This window comes from Electrophorus electricus, chromosome 8 (assembly GCF_013358815.1).
Source record: "Electrophorus electricus isolate fEleEle1 chromosome 8, fEleEle1.pri, whole genome shotgun sequence".
Classification (NCBI taxonomy): Eukaryota; Metazoa; Chordata; class Actinopteri; order Gymnotiformes; family Gymnotidae; genus Electrophorus; species Electrophorus electricus.
The window spans coordinates 26,217,564-26,238,713 of record NC_049542.1 but is presented as its reverse complement, the minus strand read 5'-3'; the positions used below and the strand labels follow the sequence as shown (position 1 = coordinate 26,238,713).

The 21,150-nt window shown below is 45.8% G+C and overlaps 2 protein-coding genes across 5 annotated transcripts in view; both read left to right on the top strand.

Annotated features, from left to right (window-relative positions):
* Window positions 1–174: 174 nt before the first annotated feature.
* parp10 (poly(ADP-ribose) polymerase family member 10) lies at window positions 175–7,516 on the top strand. The gene is made up of 11 exons (XM_027003932.2): window positions 175–259; window positions 775–947; window positions 1,157–1,399; window positions 1,685–1,915; window positions 2,029–3,143; window positions 3,416–3,628; window positions 3,778–3,904; window positions 4,007–4,897; window positions 5,106–5,239; window positions 5,462–5,636; window positions 6,439–7,516. Exons 2-11 carry the CDS (start codon window positions 776–778, stop codon window positions 6,735–6,737), a joined length of 3,600 nt encoding a protein of 1,199 aa, XP_026859733.2. The 5' UTR covers window positions 175–259; window position 775; the 3' UTR covers window positions 6,738–7,516.
* A 64-nt stretch (window positions 7,517–7,580) lies between these two features.
* cpsf1 (cleavage and polyadenylation specific factor 1) overlaps window positions 7,581–21,150 on the top strand; it is a 37,357-nt gene continuing 23,787 nt past the window's right edge. The window contains exons 1-18 of one of the 4 annotated variants that reach the window (XM_035528938.1): window positions 7,581–7,721; window positions 8,154–8,329; window positions 8,459–8,486; window positions 8,625–8,758; window positions 8,887–8,967; window positions 9,094–9,245; window positions 9,521–9,667; window positions 9,750–9,889; window positions 9,985–10,095; window positions 10,217–10,310; window positions 10,661–10,748; window positions 11,314–11,442; window positions 11,639–11,690; window positions 11,930–12,021; window positions 12,181–12,255; window positions 12,374–12,454; window positions 14,705–14,797; window positions 15,042–15,155. In XM_035528938.1, the coding sequence (XP_035384831.1) occupies window positions 8,186–8,329; window positions 8,459–8,486; window positions 8,625–8,758; window positions 8,887–8,967; window positions 9,094–9,245; window positions 9,521–9,667; window positions 9,750–9,889; window positions 9,985–10,095; window positions 10,217–10,310; window positions 10,661–10,748; window positions 11,314–11,442; window positions 11,639–11,690; window positions 11,930–12,021; window positions 12,181–12,255; window positions 12,374–12,454; window positions 14,705–14,797; window positions 15,042–15,155 (1,755 nt within the window). In that variant the 5' untranslated portion in view covers window positions 7,581–7,721; window positions 8,154–8,185. Of the gene's footprint in view, window positions 7,722–8,153; window positions 8,330–8,458; window positions 8,487–8,624; window positions 8,759–8,886; window positions 8,968–9,093; window positions 9,246–9,520; window positions 9,668–9,749; window positions 9,890–9,984; window positions 10,096–10,216; window positions 10,311–10,660; window positions 10,749–11,313; window positions 11,443–11,638; window positions 11,691–11,926; window positions 12,022–12,180; window positions 12,256–12,373; window positions 12,455–14,704; window positions 14,798–15,038; window positions 15,156–21,150 lie in introns of all 4 variants that reach the window. The other 3 variants (XM_035528937.1, XM_035528936.1, XM_035528935.1) reach the window with 3 other exon arrangements.

Here is a 21,150-nt window from a genome sequence, read left to right as displayed (position 1 = left end):
TCTGTTATAGTTCAATATAGGTAAATGGTGTCATTTTTAATATTAAATTACATGTTAATACATGTTTATTTAATTTGGCTTTTAATACTTTTTTCTTAGCCATTTTTACATTTTATTTTTACATTTTGTATAAGTATTTTTCCTCTATAAAAAAGTGGCTTTTTAGACATACGGTTACTGTTTTGTGCGCAGCGAGAAAACGAGGGCTATAAACAGGAAGTAGCTTGTGCGTCATGATCTGAAGCAAGACAGGTTTGAGGTGAGCAGATTTATGAAAATATAACCTCAATTGGCCTCAATTTTTCATAGTCGTCAATTTGGCTACAATCCTGGACGTATTTTTAAATTGCAAGCAAACGTTCAGTGCGTGTTTTCATAGTCTGAAGCTTGAGTTAGTATAGACGAATCTGTGCTCATATGTCTGATCATGCTTTCAGTTTCAATTTATTGTTACTAGCTTTAAAACGTAAAATAATATATGCTATTACCTATATCTAGCTGTGTAAAAAGACTGAGTCAACATCCATTCACAATTTTTGTTTAGGTCCTGCAAGCTAGAATAGCTCTGTCAGGTTATTTTTAATGCATGAATTCCATGTCATTCCAAGTATGTTTAACAAGGCCAAGTCTGTTTAATTTCATGTGAATACTTTTAAGGAGCTCTTTCTTACGTTAAAGGATGTTAAAGTGAATTGGCTAATTACCAATAATATTACTTATAATGTGATCCAAAGATGCTTTACTTCATGTGGTATTTCATTTCCTGATCATCAGGATGGGTGACGATAGTCTGGAAGATAGGAGTGTAGAGGTTCTTGACATCCCCGATGATGTGGAGGATGACTTCCTGTGGCTGTACTTTGAAAGCAAGAGGTCTGGGGGAGGAAATCTTATTTCTTTGGACAGAAATGGTGACAGAGCCTTACTAGTGTTTGAACAAATTGAGGGTAAGTAAATATCCTTTAGAATGTAGTGAACAGCAGAGATACAATGTCCAAAGACAGGATTCAGGCTGTGTCGATGTCAGGATACATTTTTAAAAGAAACTGTACATTAACACTTATCATATTTGCATTATTTATTGCATATAATCCTGTGTGTTGGTGAATGTATAAAGTAAGAGGACCACTTGCTGTATTCATCTTTCTTGGTGTAGATGTGAAAAGAGTCCTGTCTAAAGACTCCCACACCCTCAGTAACGCCAAACTGGCTGTGCGAAGGAAGCCCCCAAAGGATCATGGGAAGTTTGTGTTGCGGGGTCTGACTCGCAACACGAGCCTGGAGATGGTGGAGCTCTACGTGGAGAACCTGACTGGATTTGACTCAGATAACTACACTCTGTATCCATCACCTGGAAAGGATATGATTCTTATACACCTCCATGCACCTTTGACTGAGGGTAACTACTGCTCAGATTCTGTGGTTGCTGTGTTTCTACGTCTTAAAAAGTCAAGCATTTTGTTTTTGTTGTTGTTTACATTTGAATTTTTTTTTTTCGAATGCAGCTTGTTGCAAACATTTATATTTATTTCCACTATTTCATGCTCTTGAGAACATTTCAGATTAATCCAACATAGAATATAGTTATTGTTGTAAATATTCTATATCAAAAGTATTGAATAATAATTTTTGTCAGGAAAAAAAAATCATAAATACTTTTTTTTTTTTTAATGTGACATGGCAGATTTTCAGAAGATTTCCGACAAAGTTTGCAGAAGGACACTCGATGGAGCAAAACTCACTCTTGAACAGGTTGACTGCCCAGATTCCATTTTGGTGGAGAATCTCCCCTCTGCACTTGCAGACGACACATTAGCGCTCTACTTTGGGACCAGCCGTGGGGGAGGTGCAGAGGTGACTAGCGTTAGTAAGCTGGCTGAGGGGCTTGCCAAGGTCTCTTTCAAAGATATACAATGTAAGTGAATCCTATGAGCGCTACACATTTGAGGCAGGCAATCTGAGTAAATGGGGAATTGGTTTCATTTTTTATAAAGATAATTTTGTTTTGGTATTTTTTTTATTTAACAGCTGTGGATTGTGTGCTCAAGAGGTCACACAGGCTTGAAGAAACAGACTTGATAGTGAAACCGTACTTTCCTTTTTTGCACTTGGAGGCAGTCGAGTCATCCACAAGTTTGCAAAATGGAACAAATGAGCCACAGCATGATCAGAGCCACTGGGAAGGGCACTCTGTCCCAGACCAGAGTGTGGCCGCCTCGGATCTGGTGTCCAGTGCCCCATCACAACCCTTCACCACGGCTACCGAACAGGCAGCTTCTACCCCAAAACCTGAACCCCTTTTCCCCTCAGTCACCTCACAACCCGATCCCCATTCCACCCCAGTCACCCCAGTAGGATCCTTGACTACAGCATCTCCTAACTCAAAAACTTCGGGGAGTAGTGATGCTAATAACACCATGGAAGACACTGCACGCACAGTCCTCAATATATGTGTGCCTGACCAAACCAAGCTTAATCTGATTGGTTTGAGTAACCTGGATTCTCTGAGAAAGGCTCACCCTAGTTTTGAGATTGTTCTCATGCAGGACGGTGTCCGGATCAATGGGCCTGGCCACCTTGAAGCTGAGAAGCTCAAGAGCAAGCTCCTTGAGTTCCTCAGTGGCTTCTCACAGCATCACGTGCCCTTGACTGGGCTGAAAGCCAAGTTCCTTGAGAAGGAGGCTGTTAAAAACAAGCTTCTGGCATCACTTAAAGATCAAGGTCTGCCATGCACATACACAGTGTCAGACAGCATCTTAATTGTAACTTCGCATTCTCTCGACATGGTTAACCAAGCCTGTGAGAGGATAAAGTCCCTGGTTGTTGAGTTCATACTGCCTGTGGAGCTGGAGTATGAGTGTATGCTATACTGTCAGGAGTGGACCACCTTCCTGCAGTCCCTGAGCACTAGCTGTGCTGAAGTAACGGACGAGGAAGCTAAGATCACCGTGGTAACCCTGAAAGGCATGGAAGAAGAGGCAAAGGGCAGCATCATTCAGTTCCTCAGCACACCTGTTCAGAGAGAGGCTGTGCTGAGTCTGGAGCCAGCCATGTTGAAATACATCCAGCTGCAACATCAGCAGCTGCTGTCTGATATGGACCAGGTCATCATACTCCCACTGGAGACAGGAGACGGGTTTAGTGTAAGTAATGCGGTCAGTGATGGTGACTCAGGCTGCATGTGAAGTATTTAGAGAAACTTTTAGCTGGAGCACACCTCCTGTTTCCATTGAGAGGTTAGAGTGTGTGTCACAGCTATGGCTTTGAGTTATGAGTTATTGTGATTATTATTATCTTTTATTAACTGCTTAGCAGCATTTTTTTTTTCAACTTGGGTTCCCCTACCCATATAAACCCCAATTTAAAGAAAGTCCATAAAAGTTTTCCTCCCTCTTAATGTGACTTTAACTAACAGATCCAAGGAAATCCAAGTGCATGTCAGATAGCGATGGAGGTTTTATCTGCTGTGGTTGCCTCAACCTACACAAAGACCATTACTGTCAGCCAGCCTGGCATTGCCCGGTTCCTGTTAGAACAGGAAGGTACAAGCATCCTGGGAGAAATGACGGCCAAGTTTCAGGTCTACATTAGCCTGGACAAAGTGCAGTGGAAACCCCTGGAGAATGAGGTAAAAAAAAAAAAAAGTTTTTTTAAAAAGCTACTTTTTTATGGCCCCTTAACATGACTCTCACATAAGAAACACTACTTACTGCCAGTTAGAAGGTCACTTCCATCCTGTAAAGCTGCACCGATTCTGATTTATCATTTTCTGTTAAGGACATCTTCGAGCTTGCCTGGAAAATGCTGTCCTCTCAGAACTTCCTGAGGGGCTCCTCTGCTCAGCCCTTAATGGTGGCCGACCTAAAAGCCAGTGACCCCACTGCTGCTGAGCAATACGCCACAGGTGCCATTTTTCCTACTCTGACACATTTACTGTGAACTAACGTTTTTAAAATTTTTATCCACTCCAAAAGCCTGCTAACCTTAACATGATGATTGTTCCCAGCTTATATAGAAGAAGCCAAGAGGATATTGTCAGATATTGATGGTGATTGCACTTCCGAACCATTCAAAACTTTAGAGGTGGCAGAGGAAATAGACCTGTACACGGATACCTCAGCTACAACGAAGCAGGATGAAGACTGCCCACTCTCACCAGAGGAGCAGGCCTCGCTTTCACTGGCTATTCAGATGTCAATGGACAGCAGTCAGAGTTTTGGCGCACATGTAGAGGAAGATTTACAGAAGGCTCTGGAACTTTCCAGAGGTGAAACCATGCAAGCGGATGAGGACCACCTCCTGGAGAAGGCTGTTGACATGTCCCTGCAGGAGGCCATCAAGATGGCCAACTGTGCAGAGATCCAGGTGTTTGCCAGCTACAACCACGACCTGGTTAGAGTGGACATCGCTCTGGGGAAGAAGGTTGGAATGAGGCATTGTGAGGAAAAAGTGGAGCACAAGTGTCTGAGGAAGCTTTCAGCCTATCACAAGAGATGTGTAGACCTCATTAAGAGAAAGCACGCCGTGGAGATTCAAATACAAGGAGCCACTGCCATGGTGTCTGGCTTTAGGGACTATGTGTCTGCAGCTTTGCCTGAGCTGAAGAACCTTTTGAAGAGAGCCACCAGTACAGGCTCAGATGTTGAGATCCTGAAGACCGTAGAGTGGGTGTGGCATGAGCCAGGGTCATCAGCAGCGGTGCCATACCCTCCAGAGGTCACCGTGTACATCGAGAATGCATGGAGGATGAAACAGAAGAAGACTGACATTGTGTTCAATAATCAGCCTTTTATCATTGACTTTGAGAAAATGAAAGAGTATAGTGTGTCGTCTGGCAGGTCAGTGTCCATTGCAAGAAGACTCGTCAGCTCAGAAGACTCTCAAACTAATTTGCAAGGTAAAAAATAATCAATAAACATGTATAAACTACATTAAATGTAATGTTACAGTTAAATAAATACATTAACATATTTATATTGTGAACATTGTAAATTGCTAATAATAAAGAAGTGAAATTATTTATTAAACTTTTTAATTGTGTTACATTGTGATTTTTCCAGTCATTCTTATGTGTTAAGGATGTGTGCCATTTCATTTTTCTTTAGATGAGGATTACAGTCTGGTGTCAGACCTGCCAGACACCTTCAGAGTTGATGAAGGTTCTGATGAATTTCAGGATGTGGTGAAGGAATTCTATGAGACCATTCATGAATACCACAACAAAATCAAAATCATTAAGGTAACGTTTATGGACATTTGCTGAGATGTTCTGTTCTTTTGCTTTTACTATTTGTGATTGTATATTCATATGAGATGATTTTTCCACTTATTTCCCACAGATATTGGGTAATGTTTAAAAGATTTACTCTGCTTACATTAACTGATTAATTCCCAGTAGCCTATGATTCTTTCTGCTGTCTCATCATGCCACCTTCCTAACCCACTCACTGTTTATGTGCAGGTTGAGAAGCTTATGAACAGACTCCTGTTTAACCAGTACAGGCTGAAAAAAGCCAGCATGGAGCAGAGCACCACCTATCCACAGGTGGAGCGCACCCTCTACCATGGCACCAGCGAGACCAGTGTTAAGGAAATATGCATTCATGGCTTCAACAGGAGCTTCTGTGGTAAAAATGGTAAATACAAACCCAACATGCAATTAAAAGAGCTCTTTTAAGGTACTCGACTTGCAATCAGAAGGTTGCCAGTTCAGGTCTCACCACTACCAATTTGCCACTGTTGGGGCCCCTAAGCAAGACCCTTAACCCTCAATTGCTCAAAGTTGTACTCAGTCATAATAGTAAGTCACTTTGGATAAGTGTCAACAAAAAATGCCGTAAATGTAGCTGCCGTAAATGCACATTCACGTACATTTCATTTACACTTTTGCATTGAAATTCTTTGGCCAAAATAACATTTTCATGCCATTTAGCATAAACTCCACTACATCAAGAACAATAAGCTTGGTGTATTTATTTATTTTTTTTTAATATTGATTTTTTAAAATCAATATTTGAAAATAATGAAATCAAATGTATTGTGATGAGATCACCATGCATGTCATTGTAGATTTAATTATGTTCATCATAATAAGCATCATAAATTTTAAATATGTTTGAGCTCAGAAATTTATACTCCTGATAGCAAACAAATCACTTTGAAAATGAATTGCACAGGGCCATATTCATATATTATTTGAGTAATTTTAGTTTAAATGATGTAGTAATCTAGTAAATTCTATTAAAAATAATCAGAAGGTTGCCAGTCCCACCACCGCCAAGTTCCCACTGTTCGGTCCCTGAGCAAGACCCTTAACCCTCAATTACTCAAGTTATACTCAGTCATAATTGTAACTCGCTTTGGATAAAAGTGTCAGATAAATGCCATAAATGTAAATTCTAGTATTTAATTGATCTATCATTTCTCCCTCTTCTACAGCTACTGTATATGGCCAGGGAGTGTACTTCGCTGTAAGGTCTGCTCTTTCAGTGTCTGACACCTACTCCCCTCCCAATGTAGATGGAAACAAGTTTATTTTTGTAGCCAAAGTCTTGACAGGAGACTTCACCATGGGCAAGCATGAAATGAGAACTGCACCACTCAAGGAGGGTTCGGGGATACCTGTCCGATACCACAGTGTAGTGGACAAACCAGAATCCCCCACGCTTTTTGTCATCTTTAATGACACGCAGGCTTATCCTCAGTATCTCATTACATGCCAGAAGGTCCATGGGTGAAAGGTGCATTTGGTATTTTCCAAATGGTTCTAGTAGGTGCTAAGGAAAAAAATTCTTCCAGATCATCATACAGGCCTTTCTACTGTCACACATAAAGAGCATCATACAAACCTCCCTTCTGTCATAAAAAGTTAGATGTCATTGAACAGTTAAGTCTACTATTCAAGAATTTTCATTTAACTTGTAGAAACAAATTTGATCCATTGCAAAAGTAATGTGTTAATTAGGCTACTCTGTGTGATTTACCCAGTTTTACAACAAGGGCTGGTTTCACCGCCGTGGACTAAGTCTAGTGGTAAATCTCCATGGTACATTCTTTTTAGTTTACATTTATCCATAATCTGGGTCTAGAAATCTGGCCCCCAAGGTCTGCCTAATGACATTGATAATATCATTATCATTTAAGGTTTTCTCTAGAATGCGTGAAAGTGTATGAGAACCATTGAGAATTACTGAGCAAAAGTGCCTGACAAATTGTTTTGGTTTGATTTATAATTTTACACTCTGATGGCTGTCAGTCATTTATATCTGTGTAAAATAAAATAAAAAGACTTATCCCGAGTATACTTGAATGTTGGCGTCTTGGTAACAGAGCATATACCATCTTGGGTTGTTTGTTTGGGTTTGGGGAACGTCTAATGTCTTTCTTAAACATGACAGCGCTTGCTCACATAAGTATGTATGAATAAAAATGTGTATGAATATAATGTGATCTTTAAGAATGGCTACCACTGTAATCTAACCACATCAAATATTAAACTAGAAATACCCACGACCTAGGAACGTCTGCATAGTGTTCTTTATAGACCGGACGACTTTTGTTACTGCACATTAAACCCGCGGAATTCTGGGAAGTGTGATGAATGGAGCGGACGACAGTAATGTCGTTAAGATAGCTGTTTACATTGTTCGTTTCTCAAATAACTATGGTTTTGTAGCACCAGGGGAAAAGAGGGATCGCTTAAAATTTCAGACTGTTATATGGTATGTCAAGATTTAAAGTATAGATTATGGTATAAGTCATAAAATAAAGTTCGCGTTTGCACATTAGCAAGCTAGCTAGCGAGCAAGCGTATTACGGCGAGTAAATTGACACAAAGCGGTTGGTGAGAGGAGATTTTAAAAAACCACAACTGTGTAGTTCATACTTTGAATAAACGCTGCCATATTTTTTTTTACACCACTTGTCACTAAATACGTTTGTAGGATCTTTCTGTTAAGACACTTAAGACGTCTGAAAGTTGCGACATGCTGTTAGGGTTAACTCCGTCTGTTTTTTTTTTTTTTTTTTTTTTTTTAAACCCCCGAAGCCGTAACTGTTAACCCTGGAAATCAAAAAGTAGAAGTTTCTTCTCGTATACAAACACAACACTGTTGAATGATCAGACAATGTATTTCGTCTCATCGCCACTGTAGAACGCAACTAACTGCACGCCGGAGGTAACAGAATGTACGCCGTGTACCGGCAAGCTCACTACCCCACAGCCGTGGAGTTCTCCGTGTACTGCAACTTCATATCAAGCGAAGAAAAGAATCTGGTGGTTGCTGGAACGTCTCAGCTTTATGTCTACAGGACCATTCATGATTATGAGGTTAGTTATGGCATATCCTGCTTGGTTGTTTGTTATAGTTGGTTAAGAGTCTTTAGAGTGCGTCTTATATCATCGATGGCATAGGTTTATAGATCTATTTACCAAATAAATTATTGTATTTGTATTTAGAGCTCTTCAAAAACAGAAAAAACATCAGGTAAGAGTGGACATTTTTCTTACCCTGCTACTGTTGCTACATACTGTTGCTTTTTTGTTTGTGGGGAAATGGGGTAAATGCTGAAAGCAGTGGATGTGCTGTGACTGTGATTAACTCTGATGCTTAACCACCTGTCAGATGGCAAGAGTCGCAAAGAGAAGCTGGAGCAGGTAGCATCCTTCTCCCTGTTCGGGAATGTCATGTCTATGGCCAGCGTTCAGCTGGTAGGCACCAGCAGAGATGCTCTGCTCCTCAGCTTCAAAGATGCCAAGGTAGGAAATTGGGTTTTAAAAAAGGCTGGTTAGGTCAAGTGTATAATCAAAGAGATGCATCATGGGAAAATAAGGTGAGGAACTGTTTTAAGGTCATAGATGGCTTGTCTCTGCTTATCTGCTGACAGCTCTCTGTGGTGGAGTATGACCCAGGAACACATGACCTCAAGACACTTTCACTGCACTTCTTTGAAGAGCCAGAGCTCCGGGTAAATTTTGCCATATGTAGAAATATCCCACCCTTACTGTTCCTTGATTTTTTTTTCCTGTTATGTTCATGAGTACCTCCTGTTGAAAGTCTGTCTGTTAACTTTGACTTCCTCGCCATCTTTCAGGATGGTTTTGTCCAGAACGTGCACATTCCCATGGTGCGTGTGGATCCGGAGAACCGCTGTGCTGTGATGTTGGTGTATGGAACACAGCTCGTGGTTCTGCCCTTCAGAAAGGACACGCTGACCGACGAACAGGAAGGAATCGTGGGAGAAGGGTATGGCCAAGGTTTATAAATGTTCATCTGGACCTTGGATGAACTGGACGTGTGAGAACGCTACCATCAATTGGCTGATGTTTTGGCAACTTTTTGTTTATTTAATTTTATTTAATTTACTTAATAACTTATCTTCATATAACATAGGGAAGTGAAGGTATGATTTGTGCCATATTACTGAGTTTTCAGGCATGTTTAGGAATGTTTGGGAATTTTCAGGCATGTTTGTGGTTTTTCAGTTTGTGTGGCTTTTTCTGGCATTTCTCCTTATGCAGGCAGAAATCCAGTTTCCTCCCCAGTTACATTATTGATGTGCGTGAGCTGGACGAGAAGCTCCTGAATATTATTGATATGAAGTTTCTCCATGGTTACTATGAACCCACCCTGCTTATTCTCTATGAGCCCAACCAGACATGGCCGGGGTAACTACCACCTTCCCACCTTGAGTCACCTGTTCTCACACGCTTTCCAGTCAGATTGCTGAGTGTGTGATGGTTGTGGCAGGCGCGTGGCTGTGCGACAGGACACCTGCAGCATCGTGGCCATCTCTCTGAACATCATGCAGAAGGTCCATCCTGTTATCTGGTCTCTCAGTAACCTGCCCTTTGACTGCATGCAGGTCATGGCTGTGCCCAAACCCATAGGTGAGTGAGGGCTCTGGGAACAAAGGAGTGACCTAGCCATGTGTGTTAATATGTGATAATTGTGATGAGTGGCATGCGTCCAACTGACACTGCAGGTGGCGTTGTGGTTTTTGCTGTGAATTCCCTGCTGTACCTGAACCAGAGTGTCCCACCTTTCGGAGTGTCCCTCAACAGCCAGACCAACGGGACAACTGCCTTCCCCCTGCGTAAGTGCTTATTGTCCTGTCATTCAGCACCTGGCTCTCCTCTGAGCAGGACGGCCAGTGCCTGTAGGACAAGGCTGAGCGTGACGTCCTGACATCCGTGTTTGTGTTTTGCGTTTCGCAGGTGTTCAGGAGGAGGTGAAGCTCACTCTGGACTGCTCTCAAGCCACCTTCATCAGCTCCGATAAAATGGTCATTTCTCTCAAAGGAGGAGAAATGTGAGTTTTAAAAGTCAGCACTTATGTTATATCCCTAGTACAGGACACAGGACACTAATAACTCGTACATAAAATAGAGACTGTAGGCTGATTCAAGAATTTTTGGATGGTTCAGATTCAGACTGACGAAAGTCTGAAGGTTTGTGTCTCCGAAGCGCAGGGGAACACTGGTGTCTGTTTAGAGTCTCTCTGTATTTTTGTTGTGTTACATTTGCAGACACAGGTCAGACTAGCCTTCAGATTGTCTGGATCGGGTGTGTTTGGACCTGAATCAGATTTAAAATGCGACATGGTAAACGACATGGACAGGGATGGGTGCTGAATCGGTTTCCTTGTTCTCCTCTGTGTAGTTACGTGCTGACTCTCATAACGGATGGCATGAGAAGTGTGCGGGCATTCCACTTCGACAAGGCTGCTGCCAGCGTTCTCACCACCTGTGTGAGTCACACTCGGCCCCAAGGCCTGCTGGGAGATCCGTATTGATATATACACTCCGGCTTCACATTCACTCCCTCTTTCTCTTTCCCTCCTCTCTATCTCTTTCTTTCTCTTTGATTGACTTATTTACATGAGGAAAAGTGGGTTTGGGAGGTTGTTGGTTTATATTTTGCAGCAAAGGTTGCTGTGCTACACTTTCAAGGAAATTCCCTAATTTCAGGTTGTGCTATTTTCTTTAGATTGTGTTTTATATTTTTTTTAAATCGACAATTAGACTTTTACATTTTGTTTGTAAAAATATTTGGCATGGATTTTTCACAGTAAATAAGAAATGCACATCTGTTTCAACCTTACTGGCCTTACCATGGACCAAACATAGACCAGGTCTTCTCATAGACCAGTTAGTCTCTTTGGAATGGGAACATTTTGTATGTGCCATTTTCTACATTGTGGTCACTGAATCTGTAGATGTTTAATGTCTCTAATAAGATCTCTATCAGATCTAAGGTCTCTGCTTAGTACCTGATGGTGGTATTTCTTTCTCTGTGTGCATTTGTGTGGATAGATGGTAACCATGGAACCAGGCTGTCTGTTCCTGGGCTCCCGCCTGGGCAACTCACTGCTGCTGAAGTACACTGAGAAGCTGCAGGAGACCCCATTGGAGGAGGGTAGAGAGAGGGAGAGTGACAAGCAGGTGGGTACTGGACCTGGGAAGAGTATCGCGCATGACTGCACATTACTCACCACACACAGCTGCTCCCACTGCACTGGGCTTTACTGCCTGCTGTCTGTTATAGACATGTATATGGTTTTCCTCTAGTTTGTTGAGCTCCGTAGTTGTGTGGTAAATGGGGATGGTCCCTTGATGCTTTTGCACTGTTTGCTTGCAGGAAGAACCACCAAACAAAAAGAAGCGGGTGGACTCCAACACTAACTGGACCGGTATGGGCAGGATTTACTGTTGCAGTTTGTGCACTCACAATGTGTGCTACTAATCGTAACCTGCTTTAGCACTGGCCACTGAATGCTACTTTATAATGGCCACTGTTACTTTACCACTGCTCACAATTATCACAGTTTTCCTGTTTGTGTGAAATTGTGTTGCTGTTTGGGTGGCTGCTGCTGATGTAATTGGGTGCGTGTGTTTTTGTGTTAAGACTTTGTATGTGTGTTTGTAGCAGGGAAGGCCCCACTGTTGGATGAACTGGATGAGATTGAGGTGTATGGGAGTGAAGCCCAGTCCGGCACTCAGCTGGCCACCTACTCCTTCGAGGTAGGAAAATTAATTACCACAAGAAGCTAGTTTTTGTTTCATTCTGAATATTTGTGCTGCAGTGTTTAGTGGAATGGTGTTGGATATTTGTGCTGTGGTTTACAGCAATGCAGAGCCTGGACAGCTGTAATGCAACATAATGGATTTTGTGTTCTCTAGGTGTGTGACAGCATCCTGAACATTGGGCCATGTGTGAATGCGTCCATGGGAGAGCCGGCCTTCCTCTCAGAAGAGGTATGACCTAAAGCAGCAGGGTGCCAGGGCTGAGCTGCACATCCACAGACCTGCAGCTGTGTGTGTGTGTTCTCTAAACATGTTAGTGCTGTAATGACAGCTGCTTATCCTCTATCAGTTCCAGAGTAACCCAGAGCCAGATCTGGAGGTAGTGGTGTGTTCTGGATATGGCAAAAATGGTGCCCTGTCTGTGTTGCAGGTAAACGTTCACTGTGTGTGTGTGTGTGTGTGTGTGTGTGTGTGTGTGTGTGTGTGTGTGTGTGTGTGTGTGTGTGTGTGTGTGTGTGTGTGTGTGTGTGTGTGTGTGTGTGTGTGTGTGTGTGTGTGTGTGTCAGTCAGCCCTGGGACGGTAAGGCCCATCTGCCTCAGGGTGAGTGCAGGTGCCATAGTGAAAGTCTGGGTTTACCAGGGCTGCCTCACAGACACCCGGAGAAGCTTTTAAAACACCCAAGAGACAACGAAACCTGAGAAAACAGCCCGTCTGTGCACATAGCTCATGCACACCTCACAGAGCTAACACCCCCCACAGAACTCACACACACACACCCCCCACAGAACTCACACACACACACCCCCCACAGAACTCACACACACACACCCCCCACAGAACTCACACACACACACCCTCCACAGAACTCACACACCCACACCCACCCCCATAGAACTCTCTCACACACACACACACACCCTCCACAGAACTCACACACCCACACCCACCCCCATAGAACTCTCTCACACACACACACACACACCCTCCACAGAACTCACACACCCACACCCACCCCCATAGAACTCACACACACACACACACACACACACACACACACACACCCTCCACAGAACTCACACACCCAGACCCACCCCCATAGAACTCACACACACACACACACACACACACACACACCCTCCACAGAACTCACACCCACACACATACCCCCAACAGAACACCCCCCCCACAGAACTCACACACACACACACACACACACAAATACACACACACACACACACACACACACACACACACACACACACCCTCCACAGAACTCACCCCCCACCACTGAACTCACACACACACACACACACCCACACCCACACACACCCACACACAGAACTCACACACACACCCACACACATACCCTCCACAGAACACCCCCCCCACAGAACTCTCTCACACACACACACACACACACACACCCTCCACAGAACTCACCCCCCCACAGAACTCACACACATACCCCCCACAGAACTCACACCCACACACACACCCTCCACAGAACTCACCCCCCACCACTGAACTCACACACACACACACCCACACACACACACCCTCCACAGAACTCACACACACACCCACACACATACCCCCCACAGAACACCCCCCCCACAGAACTCACACCCACACACATACCCCCCACAGAACTCTCTCTCACACACACACACACACACACACACACACACACACACACACACACACACCCTCCACAGAACTCACCCCCCACCACTGAACTCACACACACCCACACACACACACACACCCTCCACAGAACTCACACACACACCCACACACATACCCCCCCACAGAACTCTCACACACACACACACACACACACACACACACACCCTCCACAGAACTCACCCCCCCCACAGAACTCACACACACACACACACACACACACACCCTCCACAGAACTCACACACCCAGACCCACCCCCATAGAACTCTCACACACACACACACACACACACACACCCTCCACAGAACTCACACCCACACACATACCCCCCCACAGAACTCTCACACACACACACACCCTCCACAGAACTCACCCCCCCACAGAACTCACACACACACACACCCTCCACAGAACTCACACACCCAGACCCACCCCCATAGAACTCACACACACACACACCCTCCACAGAACTCACACACACACCCACACACATACCCCCCACAGAACACCCCCCCACAGAACTCTCTCACACACACACACATACACACACACACACCCTCCACAGAACTCACACACACACCCCCCACATAATTCAAACCCCACAGATCCCCCCCCTCCCCCCCACAGAACATCCACTGCAGCTGGGAAATTCCATGTGGGAAATAAAGTGTGAGTCTTGCTGCAGGTTGCAGTTCGCTGGGTATCTGAAGAGAAAGTGTGTCTCTGATTGGTTCACTGGGGATAGTGATAGCAGGACCCCTGGTGCAGTGATGTCATGCACCTGCATGATGCGGTTGGGTTGAATGTGTGTGTGTCTTGCTTGTCTATGGTTTCCCACAGGAAGGGGGTTTCATTTTCAGTGGAGTTCATTATTTATTTTCTGAGTTGTCCTTTTTTAAAAATAAAATATCCTTCAAATTTAGCTTCTATTGCTGTGTACATGATTTTTAATTGAATGTTTGTAATATTCCATGGCTAACCCTTGTGTCTCTTCAGAGGAGCATCAGACCTCAAGTGGTCACGACCTTTGAACTTCCTGGATGTCATGATATGTGGACAGTTATTTCCAGCGAGGAGAAGCCGGAGCAGGTAAAGAACACTGATTCTGAATCATTCCAGGAGTGACATGAAAACATATTAGGTTCATTATTTTTTTCATTATAGTGAATAATTATTCCAATTTTCAGGTGGTTGTGTCTCTAGTTTTTAAGAGTTTATGGTTCTAGGATTTGAATGAATCAACATTCTGATTATTAATGGCTGAAATCTAAATAAGGCTGTGGTGCTGTAAGGGAGAGTGAGACTCAGTTTGGTGTGTGCTGTGTCCCAGCAGCCTCCAGCAGAGGGCGAGAGTGAGTCTCCAGAGCAGGAGAAGCAGGAGCCCCCAGTAGAAGATGAGAAGAATAAGCATGGCTTCCTGATTCTGAGCAGAGAGGATTCCACCATGGTACACACACACACACACACACACACACACACACACACACTCTCCACCATGGTACACACACACACACACACACACACACACACACACACACTCTCCACCATGGTACACACACACACACACACACACACACACACACACACACACTCTCCACCATGGTACACACACACACACACACACACACATTCTCCACCATGGTACACACACACACACACATTCTCCACCATGGTACACACACACACACACATTCTCCACCATGGTACACACACACACACACACTCTCCACCATGGTACACACACACACACACACACACTCTCCACCATGGTACACACACACACACACACACACACACACACTCTCCACCATGGTACACACACACACACACACTCTCCACCATGGTACACACACACACACACACACACACACACTCTCCACCATGGTACACACACACACACACACACACACACACTCTCCACCATGGTACACACACACACACACACACACACACACACACACACACTCTCCACCATGGTACACACACACACACACACACACACACACACACACACTCTCCACCATGGTACACACACACACACACACACACACACACACACACACACACTCTCCACCATGGTACACACACACACACACACACACACACACACACACACACTCTCCACCATGGTACACACACACACACACACACACACACACACACACACACACTCTCCACCATGGTACACACACACACACACACACACACACTCTCCACCATGGTACACACACACACACACACACTCTCCACCATGGTACACACACACACACACACACACACACACACTCTCCACCATGGTACACACACACACACACTCTCCACCATGGTACACACACACACACACACACACACACACTCTCCACCATGGTACACACACACACACACACACACACACACTCTCCACCATGGTACACACACACACACACACACACACACACACTCTCCACCATGGTACACACACACACACACACACACACACACTCTCCACCATGGTACACACACACACACACACACACACACACACTCTCCACCATGGTACACACACACACACACACACACACACACTCTCCACCATGGTACACACACACACACACACACACACACACTCTCCACCATGGTACACACACACACACACACACACACTCTCCACCATGGTACACACACACACACACACACACACACACACACTCTCCACCATGGTACACACACACACACACACACACACTCTCCACCATGGTACACACACACACACACACACACACACACACTCTCCACCATGGTACACACACACACACACACACACACACTCTCCACCATGGTACACACACACACACACACACACACACACACACACACTCTCCACCATGGTACACACACACACACACACACTCTCCACCATGGTACACACACACACACACACACACACACACACACACACTCTCCACCATGGTACACACACACACACACACACACACTCTCCACCATGGTACACACACACACACACACACACACACTCTCCACCATGGTACACACACACACACACACACACTCTCCACCATGGTACACACACACACACACACTCTCCACCATGGTACACACACACACACACACACACTCTCCACCATGGTACACACACACACACACACACACTCTCCACCATGGTACACACACACACACACACACACTCTCCACCATGGTACACACACACACACACACACTCTCCACCATGGTACACACACACACACACACACACACTCTCCACCATGGTACACACACACACACACACACACTCTCCACCATGGTACACACACACACACACACACTCTCCACCATGGTACACACACACACACACACACACTCTCCACCATGGTACACACACACACACACACACACACACTCTCCACCATGGTACACACACACACACACACACTCTCCACCATGGTACACACACACACACACACACACTCTCCACCATGGTACACACACACACACACACACACTCTCCACCATGGTACACACACACACACACACACACACTCTCCACCATGGTACACACACACACACACACACACACACACACACACACACACACTCTCCACCATGGTACACACACACACACACACACACACACACACACACACACACACACTCTCCACCATGGTACACACACACACACACACACACACACACACTCTCCACCATGGTACACACACACACACACACACACACACACACACACACACTCTCCACCATGGTACACACACACACACACACACACACACACTCTCCACCATGGTACACACACACACACACACACACTCTCCACCATGGTACACACACACACACACACTCTCCACCATGGTACACACACACACACACACACTCTCCACCATGGTACACACACACACACACACACACTCTCCACCATGGTACACACACACACACACACACACACACACACACTCTCCACCATGGTACACACACACACACACACACACACACTCTCCACCATGGTACACACACACACACACACACACACACACACACACACACTCTCCACCATGGTACACACACACACACACACACACACACACTCTCCACCATGGTACACACACACACACACACACACACACACACACACACACACACACACTCTCCACCATGGTACACACACACACACACACACACACACTCTCCACCATGGTACACACACACACACACACACACACACACACACACACTCTCCACCATGGTACACACACACACACACACACACACACACACACACTCTCCACCATGGTACACACACACACACACACACACACACACTCTCCACCATGGTACACACACACACACACACACACACACACTCTCCACCATGGTACACACACACACACACACACACACTCTCCACCATGGTACACACACACACACACACACACACACACTCTCCACCATGGTACACACACACACACACACACACACACACACTCTCCACCATGGTACAAACACACACACACACTCTCCACCATGGTACACACACACACACACACACACACACACACACACACACACACACACACACACACTCTCCACCATGGTACACACACACACACACACACACACTCTCCACCATGGTACACACACACACACACACACACACACACACACACTCTCCACCATGGTACACACACACACACACACACACACTCTCCACCATGGTACACACACACACACACACACACACACACACACACTCTCCACCATGGTACACACACACACACACACTCTCCACCATGGTACACACACACACACACACACACACTCTCCACCATGGTACACACACACACACACACACACACACACACTCTCCACCATGGTACACACACACACACACACACTCTCCACCATGGTACACACACACACACACACACACACTCTCCACCATGGTACACACACACACACACACACACACACACACACACACACACTCTCCACCATGGTACACACACACACACACACACACACACTCTCCACCATGGTACACACACACACACACACACTCTCCACCATGGTACACACACACACACACACACTCTCCACCATGGTACACACACACACACACACACTCTCCACCATGGTACACACACACACACACACACACACACACACTCTCCACCATGGTACACACACACACACACACACACACACACACTCTCCACCATGGTACACACACACACACACACACACACACACACTCTCCACCATGGTACACACACACACACACACACACACACACACTCTCCACCATGGTACACACACACACACACACACACACACACACACTCTCTCCACCATGGTACACACACACACACACACACACACACACACACACACACACTCTCCACCATGGTACACACACACACACTCTCCACCATGCTACACACACACACACACACACACACACACACACACACACACACACACACACTCTCCACCATGGTACACACACACACACACACACACACTCTCTCCACCATGGTACACACACACACACACACACACACACACACACACACACTCTCCACCATGGTACACACACACACACACACACTCTCTCCACCATGGTACACACACACACACACACACACACACACACACACACACACACTCTCCACCATGGTACACACACACACACACACACTCTCCACCATGGTACACACACACACACACACACACACACACACACACACACACACTCTCCACCATGGTACACACACACACACACACACACACACACACACTCTCCACCATGGTACACACACACACACACACACACACACTCTCCACCATGGTACACACACACACACACACACACACACACACTCTCCACCATGGTACACACACACACACACACACACTCTCCACCATGGTACACACACACACACACACACACACACACACTCTCCACCATGGTACACACACACACACACACACTCTCCACCATGCTACACACACACACACACACACACACTCTCCACCATGGTACACACACACACACACACACACACTCTCTCCACCATGGTACACACACACACACACACACACACACACACACACACTCTCCACCATGGTACACACACACACACACACACACTCTCTCCACCATGGTACACACACACACACACACACACACACACACACTCTCCACCATGGTACACACACACACACACACACTCTCTCCACCATGGTACACACACACACACACACACACACACACACACACTCCACCATGGTACACACACACACACACACACTCTCCACCATGGTACACACACACACACACACACACACACTCTCCACCATGGTACACACACACACACACACACACACACTCTCCACCATGGTACACACACACACACACACACACACTCTCCACCATGGTACACACACACACACACACACACACACACACTCTCCACCATGGTACACACACACACACACACACTCTCCACCATGGTACACACACACACACACACACACACTCTCCACCATGGTACACACACACACACACACACACACACACACACACACTCTCCACCATGGTACACACACACACACACACACACACACACACACACACACTCTCCACCATGGTACACACACACACACACACACACACACTCTCCACCATGGTACACACACACACACACACACTCTCCACCATGGTACACACACACACACACACACTCTCCACCATGGTACACACACACACACTCTCCACCATGGTACACACACACACACACACACTCTCCACCATGGTACACACACACACACACACACTCTCCACCATGGTACACACACACACACACACACTCTCCACCATGGTACACACACACACACACACACACTCTCCACCATGGTACACACACACACACACACACACACACACACACTCTCTCCACCATGGTACACACACACACACACACACACACACACACACACTCTCCACCATGGTACACACACACACACACACACACACACACACACACACTCTCCACCATGGTACACACACACACACACACACACACACACACACACACACTCTCCACCATGGTACACACACACACACACACACACACTCTCTCCACCATGGTACACACACACACACACACACACACACACACACTCTCCACCATGGTACACACACACACACTCTCCACCATGCTACACACACACACACACACACACACACACACACACACACTCTCCACCATGGTACACACACACACACACACACACACTCTCTCCACCATGGTACACACACACACACACACACACACACACACACACACACACACTCTCCACCATGGTACACACACACACACACACACTCTCTCCACCATGGTACACACACACACACACACACACACAAACACACA